This window comes from Oryx dammah, unplaced genomic scaffold (genome assembly GCF_014754425.2).
Source record: "Oryx dammah isolate SB20612 unplaced genomic scaffold, SCBI_Odam_1.1 HiC_scaffold_7, whole genome shotgun sequence".
Lineage (NCBI taxonomy): Eukaryota > Metazoa > Chordata > Mammalia > Artiodactyla > Bovidae > Oryx > Oryx dammah.
Window position 1 is genome coordinate 2494060 of NW_024070191.1, and position 13158 is coordinate 2507217.

Sequence of the window (13158 nt, forward strand, 5' to 3'; positions counted from 1 at the left end):
TAATATTTTCCTAATGAAACTCAGTAGTTTTATGATCTCTGGTCTAGATTATTCCTATACAGAATTTTTAATTTTTTTTAAATTTTGTATTGAGGTATAGCTGATTAACAAAAATTTTGTTATAGTCTCAGGTGGACAGCAAAGGGACTCAGACACACATATGCTTGCATCCATTCTCTCCTTCCCTCTCATCCAGACCAGCACATAACATTGAACAGAATTCCCTGTGCTATATAGTAGGTCCTTGTTGGTTATCTATTTTCAGATATAACAATGTGTACCTGTCCACCCCCTCCTTCTTAACTATCCCTTCCCCCCAGCAACCATAAGCTGGTTCTTAAAGTCCCTACACAGACTTTTTGTGGTATCATATTCTTCTTTCCTTCTTTCCTCGCTCTCTCTCTTTCTTTCTTTCAGTACTCTTTTTGTAGTGAACTAATTGGTAGCTTTTGGAGCTATATAGACATAGCCTTAGTAACTCTGTTTGAAAAATATCAAGAAAAAAAATTGTTTGAACAATGGAGGTTTAAAGTTACATAAGATAAAATCTGAGGAGGGCATGGCAACCCACTCCACTATTCTTGCCTGGAGAATCCCATAGACAGAGGAGCCTGGCAGATCCCAGTCCATAGAGTCACAAAGAGTCAGACAGGACTGAAGTGACTTCAGTATCGGTTCAGTCACTCAGTCATGTCCAACTCTTTGAAACCCCATGGACTGCAGCACACCAGGCTTCCTTGTCCATCACCAACTCCCAGAGCTTGCTCAAATTCATGTCCATAGAGTTGGTGATGCCATCCAACCATCTCTCATCTGTTGGCCCCTTTTCCTCCTGCCTTCAATCTTTCCCAGCATCAGGGTCTTTTCCAAAGAGTCAGCTCCTTGCATCAGGTGGCCAAAGTATTGAAGCTTCAGTTTCAGCATCAGTCCTTCCAATGAATATTCAGGACCGGTTTCCTTTAGAATTGACTGGTTTGATCTCCTTGCTGTCCAAGGGACTCTCAAGAGTCTTCACCAACACCACAGTTCAAAAGCATCAGTTCTTTGGCACTCAGCTTTCTTTACTCTCACATCCATACATGACCACTGGAAAAACCATAGCTTTGACTAGACGGGCCTTTGTAGGCAAAGTAATGTCTCTGCTTTTTAATATGCTGCCTAGGTTGGTCATAACTTTTCTTCCAAGTTGCAAGAGTCTTTTAATTGCATGGCTGCAGTCACCATCTGCAGTGATTTTGAAGCCCCCCAAAATAAAGTCTGTCACTGTTGCCATTGTTTCTCCATCTATTTGCCATGAAGTGATGGGACCAGATGCCATGATTTTAGTTTTTTGAATGTTGAGTTTTAAGCTAGCTTTTTCACTCTCTTCTTTCACTTTCATCAAGAGGCTCTTTGGTTCCTCTTCACTTTCTGCCATAAGGGTGGTATCATCTGCATATCTGAGGTTGCTGATATTTCTCCCAGCAATCTTGATTCCAGCTTGTGCTTCACTCAGTCCAGCATTTTGCATGATGTATTCTGCATATAAGTTAAACAAACAGGGTGACAATATTCAACTTTGATGTACTCCTTTCCCAGTATGGAACCAGTCCTTTGTTCCATGTCTGGTTCTAACTGTTGCTTCTTGACTTGCATACAGATTTCTCAGGAGGCAGGTAAGGTGGTCTGTTATTCCCATCTCTTTAAGAATTTTCCAGTTTGTTGTAAACCACATAGTCAAAGGCTTTGGAATAGTCAATAAAGCAGGAGTAGATGTTTTTCTGGAACTCTCTAGTTTTTTCTATGAAGCAACTTAGCACATATGTAGGATAAAATCTAATTTCAAAAGTACACAGCAAACAATAATAGCATAGGAATCTGTATTTGAGTCTTGCAAAGTCAATAAAAAAAGAAAAGTTAAAATTTTAAATACAGTATTTAAGAAGCTGTCCCCTGCCCCCATTTCTCATCTGCACGTGGACCTGGTGTCAAAGGTACAACAGCCATCCTTGGACCACAAGGCAACAAGGAGAAAAAGGCTACAAGCATCACATACTGGTTGGCCTTGATGTACTCAGTGCTGGCAGAAATCACCCTGGACTTCTTCAGGTGATTGACAGTTATGACCATGAGATTCTGCCCAGGCTTTGTTCAGACTCTGCTCTTGACCTCCCTTTTATTACAGCATTTATTTTAGAAAACTTGTTACTGCACATTTTTCCTCTGTCCCTTGGAGATACCTATAAGTCTTTTTAAGAGCCTCTTATCAGTTTCACAGTGTAGGTGTGTGTTTCTCATGGGCCTGGGGACTGATCCTCTGAAGTGACCATCAGGGAGCCCTCAGAGGACAGTAGTCAAGCTCCAGTGGCTCCTGGCTGTGCAGACACTCTGGGAGCCAAGAGAAGGTTTAGAGGCTTTGTGTTAACTCGGAAGGCCTATGACCCCTATTCCAGCTCCTAGAAAGTCTCCAGCCTTTAGCCTGTATTCATTTTAAAACCTAAATTTGGAATAAGCACCTGAAGGAACATTTATGTTTATTATATAAACACCGTTTGGAAGGATAGATTCTTATGTGCATGAAGCCAGATGCAAGTGTAGAGAAATCCAGTCTCCAGTCTCAACACCTCTGCAAACCTGTGCCTCTCCTCAGGGACCCAGCCCCAAACTGTCCTTTCTCTTTGATGCTCTGACGCAGCAGCCGTGGATCAGGATGCCAGCACCCTCACTCCAGTTTGCTTGGCCAGGCCTGAGTGGTCCAGAGATGGGCGGCACTGCAACTTGGTAAGATCTGCGATTCGGAAAGATAACAGTGACGCTAGCACAATCTCAGATTTATCTGAGTGTTGTTTCTTCTATTTTCTTGATGATCACCTGATCATGTGAAAGCTGGATCTGTAAATTTACAAATGGGATTTCGTTTTATTTAATTTTTTAAAAATATAAATGTATTTAATTGGAGGTTAGTTTATTTACATTTTAAAAGTATTTTTGGTTATGCTGTGCAGCGTGCTGCATCCTAGTTCCCTGACCAGGGATGGACCCTGTGCCCCTTGCAGTGGAATCACTGACTGTTAGCCCCTGGACTGCCAGGGGAGGCCCACAGACTGGATTTTAAGTCACCACAGCTAGCTTTGATGGATGGAAGATAAGAGGAAGAAGCCCAGAGAAGAATACTGCTGACACTGTGATCCTCACAGTGGCTTCTTTTTTAATTTAAAGAAAGATGAACCTACATGTAAACAAACGAAAGGGAGAAGAATTTGCTGCTCCAAAATATGCCTCTTTGGTGTGAGGATTATCACAAGTTGGTTATCCTTAAGGAGCTGCAGACATGGGGCTATCTTTGGAAACAGTAGAAGTTAGTCATTTACAGGAGACATTTACATCTACGAGGGAAATCTCCCTTGGTAAGTAAGGGTGTCCCTTCTCCGCTCCAGGAAGAGAAAGGTGGCTAAATCTCTAGAAACTTCTCGGTGGAGAAGAAAAGAACAAGCTCAGTCTGCATGACAACCACGCCTGTGCTTCCCCGCCCACCTCTCATGTTTTTACAGGGAGGTGATTATAGAAAAGAATCTAGAAAAATAGGGGAAATGTGTTTCTTCCCCTACACAAACATCGGTGGGAAGGGCAAATTCTGAGTTCAGCACATGAATTTCCCCACTTTCTAGGAACACACGGCTTTGCATCTTCGCCGCCGCTACCTCTTTGAGTTCGCTTTCTTCTCTGGTTTCTCAGTGTCTTGTCTGGGGTGTTTTGCACATTTCACATGTTCCTTTTTGACTCTGTTTCTGAGGTGGCACTAGTAGTAAAGATCCCACCTGTCAGTGAAGGAGACATAAGAGACACAGGTTCCATCTCTGGGTTGGGAAGATAGCCTGCAGGAGGACATGGCAACCCACTCCAGTATTCTTGCCTGGAGAATCCCATGGACAGAGGAGCCTGGCGGGCTACAGTCCAGAGGGTCGCGAAGAATCAGACACGACTTAGAAGTGACTTAGCGCCAGCACATAGACTCAAGCAGAGACACGTGTACAGGAGCAGTTTAGTTCTCAGTAAACCTGTGTTAACAGCAAGGCCCAGGTCATATCGTACCCACAGGACTCCTCTAACTGAGACTGAGTGGGGCCCTATGGGGCTCCCAGACGTTGAGGTACTTTTATCCCCCATTTCTTCAGCTTCTACGGTGTCCCTGAGTTCCAAAGGGCAGACTGAAACAGTGCTAATTAAAGGAGGAACAGCCATGAAACCACCTCCTGAGGCAAGATTATAGGGACCAGAGAAATTCACGGAGAGTCAGTTCAGTTCAGTCCAACACTTTGCAACCCCATGGACTGCAGCACCCAGGCTTCCCTGTTCATCACCAGCTCCTAGAGGTTGCTCAGACTCATGTACATCTAGTTGGTGATGCCATCCAACTATCTCATCCTCTGTCATCTCCTTCTCCTCCTGCCTTCAATCTTTCCTAGCATCAGAGTCTTTTCCAGTGAATCAGTTCTTCGCATCAGGTGGCTAAAGTATTGGAGTTTCAGCTTCAGCATCAGTCCTTCAAATGAATATTCAGGACTGATTTCCTTTAGAATGGACTAGTTGGATCTCCTTGCAGTCAAAGGAACTCTCAAGAGTCTTCTCCAACACCATAGTTCCAAAGCATCAGTTCTTCAGCACTCAGCTTTCTTTATAGTCCAAATCCACATCCATACATGACTACTGGAAAAACCATAGCTTTGAGTAGACGGACTTTTGTTGGCAAAGTAATGTATCTGCCTTAAATATGCTGTCTAGAATGATCATAGCTTTTCTTCCAAGGAGCAAGCTCTTTTCATTTCATGGCTGCAATCATCATTTGCAGTGATTTTGGAGCCCAAGAAAATAAATTCTGTCACAGTTTTCATTGTTTCCCCATTATTTGCCATGAATTGATGGGACTGGATGCCATGATCTTAGTTTTTTAAATGTTGAGTTTTAAGTCAGCTTTTTCACTCTCCTCTTTCACTTTCATCAAGAGGCTCTTTAGTTCCTCTTCACTTTCTGCCATAAGGGAGATTAGACCCACCTGAGACCCTGCACACACCCTCATCTTACCAGCAACCCTGCCCTTGGAGTCCACCAAACCCAGTATTCTTGCCTGGGTTGTGTTGTGACAGTTTTGAAACTTTGCAGTAGAAAGAAGAATGTAAGACTATTACTGCCCTGATCCTTATCACCTACTCCCAACCCCAAGTCCTGACTATATAACCTCTCCCCATTCCCCAGGGAGGGGGTAGGCACAGTTATTGAGGTTCTAGCGTACAGTGTTTCCTTTTTGCCTGACAAGGAAATAAAGCCACTCTTTCTTTCTCCTCTGTAACTCCGACTCTGGATTTCTGTTCAGGGACAGTGCATAGAGATACCTCACCTGTTAGACAGGAGATGGTGTTGACTCCATCAGGCCCTTGGAGTCCTTGTGGGAGATTCTGAGAGAACTACATCTGTGTTCGCTCAGTACAACATGAGGTGTTTTGAGAACCAGCAGATGCAGGGGGAAGCTCTAAGAGCGGGGCACAGGGTCTTCTTTTGAGAAGGAAATTATTTTGACAAATAGAATGTACATGTGCAGAGAAGTCACTCACTCTTGTGCTAAGAGGATGCTCTCTAAAGTCTTCTTAGAGAAAAGGAGTGGGGTTAAATCAGCACAGTACTGATGCTGTGCATGAAACAGATCACTGAAGAGAACCTCCTGCACAGCACAGGGAACCCTGTTCAGTGCTCTGTGGTGACCTGCACGGGAGGGAAACCCAAAACAGAGGGGTTTATGTACACATGTAGCTGTTGCACTTTGCTGTACAGAAGAAACTAACATTGTAAAACAACTATACTCCTATAAATGTTTTGAAAGATAAATAAATCAACACAACAAACTTCACTCAACAACCCTCACAAACTACAGATTCCTGGTCTTCTTCCCATTGCTGCCTCTCTTCCTGGAATTCTGAACCCCTTTCTCCCTTGTTTTACCTTCAGGAGCTAGCTAAACCCCCGAGTTCTAGCCACTCCTGTGAGTGACTCTTGTCTGGGTTCTCGCGGGCGTCTGTGAGCCCGTGGAACGTGTGTACTCATAACTTGTGCTGGTTCTCCTCTTGCTGAGCTGTCACAGGTGGGTCCCATCACCCACTGGAGAACCTCAGATGACACAAAAGCCTGCAGACTTGGATGACTGTGTAACTACGGGCGTGCTGACAGCATATGTGGGTGGGCAGGAGAGGTGAGAAGAGGAGGAGACTCGGGGAGAGCTGGAGGAGATGATTCCTCCACAGTGCTTCTGAGAAAGTGGGAGCTGAAGGGGTCATTAGAATTAAACATAAGTAGGGGTGTGTGTGTATGAGAGAGAGAGAGGAATTTGAGTGTATTTAAACTCAAAGGAGGAAGAGAAACAGCCACTGGAAAAGCAATGAAGGGAAGATAATTCCCACCTGGAGAAAAGTGAGTGTTAGTCACTCAGTCATATCTGACCGTTTGGGATCCCACAGACTGTAACCACCAGGCTTCTCTGTCCATGGGATTCTCCAGACAAGATTACTGGAGTGGGTTGCCATGCCCTCCTCCAGGGGATCTTCCTGTGCCAGGGATCGAAGCCCTGTCTCCTGCATTTCAGGCAAATTCTTCACCATCTAAGCCATTAGGGAAGCCCCAGTTCCTACCTTAAATGCCCTGGAAAGAGTAGAAAGAAATATTCTAGAGTCTAGTGCATGGGAGGGGCTGCCTGCCAGAAGGAGATCATTCTCTTATCTCCAAAAGGAGGAAGAGCAGAGGTGTATGCAGACCTCTATGCTAGCCTGGGAAACTATGTCTCTCCACTGTTCTCTATGTACGTGGGCACACACACCAGCCTTCCAGTGGGACTTAACACCCTTGCTGAGACACAGTGGGGTCCAGGGGAGAAGGAATGGCAGACACAGATGGGCACAGAGAAATCCAGGCAAGGTCTCCTGTCTCATTCCTTAGGCTCTATCACCCTGTCTTCCCCCCACCCCCCAACCTGGATTCCCATTTTAAGACACTCAAATTCTGGAAATGTAAATTTATACTTTAAGTAACAACTGAAGTAACAAGGTCTGAAAGTTCAACACAAAATGCCATCCTCTTTTAGTACTGAAATATTAAATATTTTCCAGGGCAGGCTATAAAATTAAAAAAAAAAATCAAGTGATATCACCATGTTAAAAAAAGACTCCACTTTTGACATTTTTTTTTACTTCATTTGAATTAACAACATTGAAGAAAAGGCCAGCTAAATTATTATGTATGAAATGAAAACTTTGAACTTTTTCACATGTCAGAAATGCTTTGATGACGACAGATTCTAACTTTTATTAGAGATCTCATATTTTGATGGTTTAAGAACACATAAAGTTCATTCCCTCTCTATCTTTCTCCTTCCCCCACCGCTCCCCCACCCCCCACCGACATAACTTGAACATGGCTTGAATAGTACACAAGGTCATTACTTTGAGCTGAGAGAAAGCTTAAATGCATGAGAGACAGGGTCAGACCTCCTTCCCTTGTGGACATGAGGCCGGGGATAGATGGGCTCCAGCTTAGATGTTACAGTCAGCCTCCTCTTTACATTTCCAGAAGGAATAACAACAGGAGCAGGGCAAATGCTGGACTTTGCCCCAGTGGACACTTAAGTCAACAGTCACAGTGGAGACAGAGGGGAGCTGAGCCCTGCCCAAATGGGAGATGGAGAGACCACACGTTCCTCCTTCTCGAGGTCAAGGAGACCTTCCTGACTACATAGGTGCAGAAAAGTCCCCCCAGTGGTCAAAAGAAAGGGCACCCCACCCCACAGCAGGTGATGCCAACCTACCCACAGGCCTCTGCACTGGAACCCATCTTGGCTAAGAGATGCACATGCACACAGGGGAGGACCCTGACATGCTCCAGACACAGACTCAGAGTCGGGTGATTGGCCAGAGAAAGCCAGAAGAAAGGCCCGTGTAAGCGATTCAGACCACTCGCGGGTGTGACTCCCTCTCTGAGCCCACCTGGTGTCTATCCACACATACTCCTTTTCCTCCTAGTACCCTTGACATGTTTCACTACTTTCTGTCTCTTTGTGGACATTTATTTCGACAAAACCAACAAGCCAGGGCTTTGCCACTGTCCTTGGTGGTCGAGTGGCCAGGATTCAGCACTCTCACTGTTGGGGCCTGGCCTCAGTCTCTGGCTGGGAACTGAAATCCTGCTGTGAGCTGCTGCAGGTGGAGGCCCCCCAAGATCAAAGAGACTCCTTGTACCATAGTCCTGAAGGGGTAACACCTGCATGTGGCCAAGAGGACATGGTGACAGGTGACAAGGCTATGGGATGATGGGGCTAAGAGGGTCCCAGGCAGTGATATGGCCACTGGAGGGGGACAGAAGGGACCCCGGTGAAGCAGTGCATGACCTGCTCCTGGGGTCTGGCTCCTGACCTGTGTGAAGCCTGGCGAAGACTCCATTCACACCAGAAAGCTGTCACTCTGGACTCTCCAGTTGTGCAAGATTTTAACCAGCTTGAATGTTTATGCTGCCACACAATTAAGTGTCAGATGCAGCCCCAGGTGTGGTATGATTCTTACCTTGGTAAGTGAGTTTAAACCCCGGTCGGTTCTGCGAGTGGTCACTGTAGAAGTGGATGAGCGTCTCATGAGTGGTGCTCAGCAGGGCGCTAGGTAGGTCGGGGCCGCTGAACTGCCCGATCATTGGGCTGGTGTGATAAGGGCCATTTTGAATTTCAAGGTAATCATGATTAGCTTCGGTAGAAAAATTCAGAAATTGAATATGTGCACCTATGGAAAAAATAGGCAACACTGGTGAATACCGGTATCAAAATTTTTTATAATGCTTATCAACAGAGATTAAAATCACATTAGTTTCCTCCAACAATATCTCTCCAGGAGGCAGAGTGGAGGAATACGAACACTGTGAATTACAACAAGCCTTAGTTTGGTGTCACCTCTGTTGCCCACCAGCTGTGTGACCTTAGTTTGTGTAGTGAATGCTTCTAAGTCAATTTTTTGATGAAATATGGACATTACTGGCACTGCATCACAGAAGCATGCAGCTGTTATTCTCAGAATGGCGACTTATATCCACACACAATGGCTTACAGTGGCAGGGATTCTTGTCCAGCTGCTATTATAATCCTTATAATCAGAAACATAAGTTTGTAATTGTCAGTTAATTTTCAGCCTTATCAAGGAAGAAGCCAATATAGATCTAACAAAATGCAACAAGCTTTAGAAGTGGCTTTTAAGTGGATGCTCACACCATCTCACAAGAAATCTCTTAGTTCGAAAACTGATTGTTTCGACCGTGTAGTGCCTCCAATGCAAATTACTGATGTTTGCAAGAAACCTGCCCTGGTAAACGCCACTCTGACTCTCACAGCTGAATCTATTTTAACAAGAGGCCAAGGCTGTCCAAAGGACCCACGTTGCTGGCATAATATCTATCAGTGTACCAGATAAGCTACTATTGATAATTCAGAAGAGAATCAAAATAACTTAGAGTTATTTGCTGTGGTATTGTGGTATGTTTGAAAATTTGACTATTGTTCCTAAAATACTTCTTAATTCACTTGAAGGTTTATTCAGAATGCCAAAGATAGTCGTTTTTTGCATAAATCAAGGCAATTAAGTTGGATTTATAAAGCCTAAACTAAGAAAACCAACAGCTATTGTGGATCACTCTCTCAGCATGTGAGGAAAGCTTTATTTTGTGTTATTCTCTTTATATATATATATATATATATATGAATATAGATATTCTTCTCTCTCTATATATATATATAAAGCTCTTTTTATCCATTTATCCATATATATATAAAGATCTTTTCATCTATCTATCTATCTATATATAACTTTTCATCTAATATATCTGACACATTTCCTAGGCTTTAGGAAATTAAAGATATTGTTATATTAAAGATCATGTTTGCAAAGGTTACGTTACTTAAGCAGAAATGCCGAGAAAATGTAAAGCCACCATATCTCCTTAGTATTAATGGAAAATATAGGTAACAAAAGTCTGAAATTAATATAAAAAAAAGAAAAGAAAAGAATAAAAGCTCATGTAAAGAGTAATAGGGAAGAATAACCTAAACCTACTGAATAAATTTTAAAATTCTCCAAGAAACACAATTTTATCAATTATGGAAAAAACTTTGTTAGGAGGAACAAAAGCATGAATAATGGCCTTTCTGGTTGGACACAGTGAAAGTCCACTACCACACTCGGGATTCAGTTTACCAAGGTGACCACTGTTATTACTGTTATTTCACAGGTGAGCAGAATAAGGTACAGGAAGGCTGGGTGTGATGTCCCAGTTAACACCGTGAGAGGCAGAGTTAGACTGACACCAACTCTGATGGACAGATAACTTGTGTTCTCTGGTTTAACATGGAAACATGCTAGACAAAAGCTAAGCATCTCATGATGTTACAAATATTCCAAATTTTTGGAGAAAAGTATTTTGTATTAAAATTTTCATCCTAGTTTGATAGACAAAATTGGAAGGAATTTCAGAATATTTCAGGAAGAGACTCAAAAAGTAAAAAGCAGAAGAAAGACTTTCAGTGAAAGATCTTTAACAAGACTACAAAACCTTCGTTGTTTTTAGAATGAGCAACTCAGTTTCTGTCACACAGTCCAAGTGTACATACAACAACACATGAGCAGGGAGGGAGGGAACAGGCCAGCCCCAGGCTGGCCTGACTCTTCTAACGGCAGGCACCACAGATGACCAACATGCAGCAAAGCTATACATTTAAAACATTCCTGTAAATATGAAGAAATGTCAAGCATGTCTCTGTTGGAGAGACCTCCATAAGCTAAATCATTTTCTTTATAAATCTCAGTAAATATGTTCAGTTGAAAGAAATTTGGAAGCAAAGAAAAAAGGAGAGAGAGGGATTGAAACAGACAGATAAAGAAAGAGAGAGGGAGAGGGAGAAAGTAAAGGAGGAGGAAGGCAGGTAGGAAGGAGAGAAGGCAGGACAAATGACCTAGCCCATCCTTCTCACCTGTCACCTCTCTGCCATCTGCTGTGAGAGTTGAGCCACTTGACCAGTCTGTAAGCCACAGGTCAGTTAGTATCTGATCTATTTCCTTACCTACTGTTGAACTAAAAACAGTTTGCTTTTATAGCCTGGCCCAAAATCTGACAATAAAAGAGGGTTGTTTTTCTCTTTTTTTGACTAATTAATAAACTATGCCAATGGATTTAAAAATATATATATTTTTGGTGGCTGCATCAAGGCCTAGAAACCCTATGGTCCACAGAGTTTCATAAACACCCATCACATTCTTCACGCGAGGAAGAACACAGAAGCCGACATAAGAACAATCAAAAACAAATGATGAATTATTGAAATTTCTATTTTTCATCCAAAAACTACGAGATAGGATGTGAAACTAGGGCAAGATTAGAACACTTAAAATACTTATTCCCTTTTTGGGTATAAAATCAAATGGCAGGGAAACGGCTTAAATCAGGCTCATTTCAGATGTGTATATGCAGATGTCAGATGAATTCATCCAGAGATACATTTGAAATTCACAGAATGGCCCGGTCGAGAAAGAAATGAGAGACAGCAAACAGATCAAGGGGCACAAAAACCATAAAAGATGGCCAATATCTCCAAAGTAAAGGAAATAGTGAAAGTGGCCTTTCACTGATTTGGAATTAATCTTGAAATGGAAATGGAATTATGAAAATTATAATTTTATGAAAAATTAGCATATTAAGCAGGATAAAGTATCCAGCCACATATCAAACCACCTAATATGTATCAGGAAAGAGAACTGAGCCCAGCTCTAATCTGGTTTAGAATGAAATTTTTAGCTACCTAATTTTCAGCGAATTGTGTCCAGTTTGACATCACGAAGCCAAAATGAAGGGATTAAGATAAGTGTAACCTAGTTATCCTTTTATTATCTCACAGAATACCAGAAATGTGTTATTGCAACAAGAAAACCCATCTGAATATCCATCTAGGGAGAAATTTACACTGACTGTCATTACACATTGGAAATTAAGTGTCAGGAAAAGGCATCTGCAGAAAGGATTTTGAATCTGCACTTGACAAAACTTTGAATACATAAGCTGACCATAGCTTCAGAGTTAAACTCTTGTCTCTTAGTTGACAGACCCTTGGATAGTAAGTGCTCTATTGTACATCTTCTGTGCATAATAGACATATAGCAAATGAGTGAATAGTTTCAGAATTCAGAGAAAATATTCTAAAGAGTCTTTTGTATCCTCCCTATGCTTCTAGATGGCCTAAAGCCATGGCCAATTTTGACCCCATGCTGTGTGATGTAAGTGCAAGGGTTTCAAATACAAAAGGTAAAGCAGAAAAAACAAACTTGATTTAATCTCTGTTAAATATGCTTTTAGAAACTTTCAAGAAAATAGACAGAAGTTCTGTGTTGATTGGGCTCATACTCAAAGCCACACAAAACAGCAACCCAAATTTGTGGAAAGGAAAGGAAAGAAAACAACATTAGAGCATTTGGCCTAGTAACAAAGAGCAGTGAACAGTTAGTTAGGTAATGCCTTCTCCATGTCAGGCATTTGCTTCAGAACAGCTGTAGGAGAACACTATTTTATGGTATTCCTTTTAAAGATAAGAGACAACAGTTCCAAAGCATGTCCATAACTTGCAAATTCATACCAGCAGTCACTGACAGAACTAGGATTTCTACTCATCTACACTCAGAGCCCAAAGACATGAGGGACCACCATGTACCATGCCCACCCCTCAGATGAAGTCCTGTGACTGCATGCTTGTAACAGAGCAGGGCCCTATGGCCCTTTAGCTCCCATGTCCTCAGCCTGCCTTTTGTCTGTGGAAAAACTTTAGCCAATGAATAAATTTAATCAGAGAACTGAGAAAATGTAGTAACAAAGGAAAACAGGCAAAAGAGGCCAAATAATAATAATGATGATAATAATAATAATGTGTTCTCACTAAGCGTACACAAGAACTTTTAGTTCTGTCTCATAGGCTATAAATAATAATCTGAGCCATGTCCTGTGAGCTGTCTTATAGATACTGAAACCTCCCCACCAGGTGGAGAAATTAACTACGTGATGACCAGGCTGCAGTCATGACATAAGCTGCCACAATTCTGAGAACTGGCCTCAAAGAAATGGAAG

General features: G+C 42.4%; 1 protein-coding gene across 1 annotated transcript in view; it reads right to left on the reverse strand.

The window, feature by feature from the left end:
* CSMD1 (CUB and Sushi multiple domains 1) overlaps positions 1–13158 on the reverse strand; it is a 2078553-nt gene that overhangs the window by 185184 nt on the left and 1880211 nt on the right. The window contains exon 41 of the mRNA XM_040243208.1: positions 8577–8786. Within this exon, the coding sequence (XP_040099142.1) occupies positions 8577–8786 (210 nt within the window). The remainder of the gene's footprint in view (positions 1–8576; positions 8787–13158) is intronic.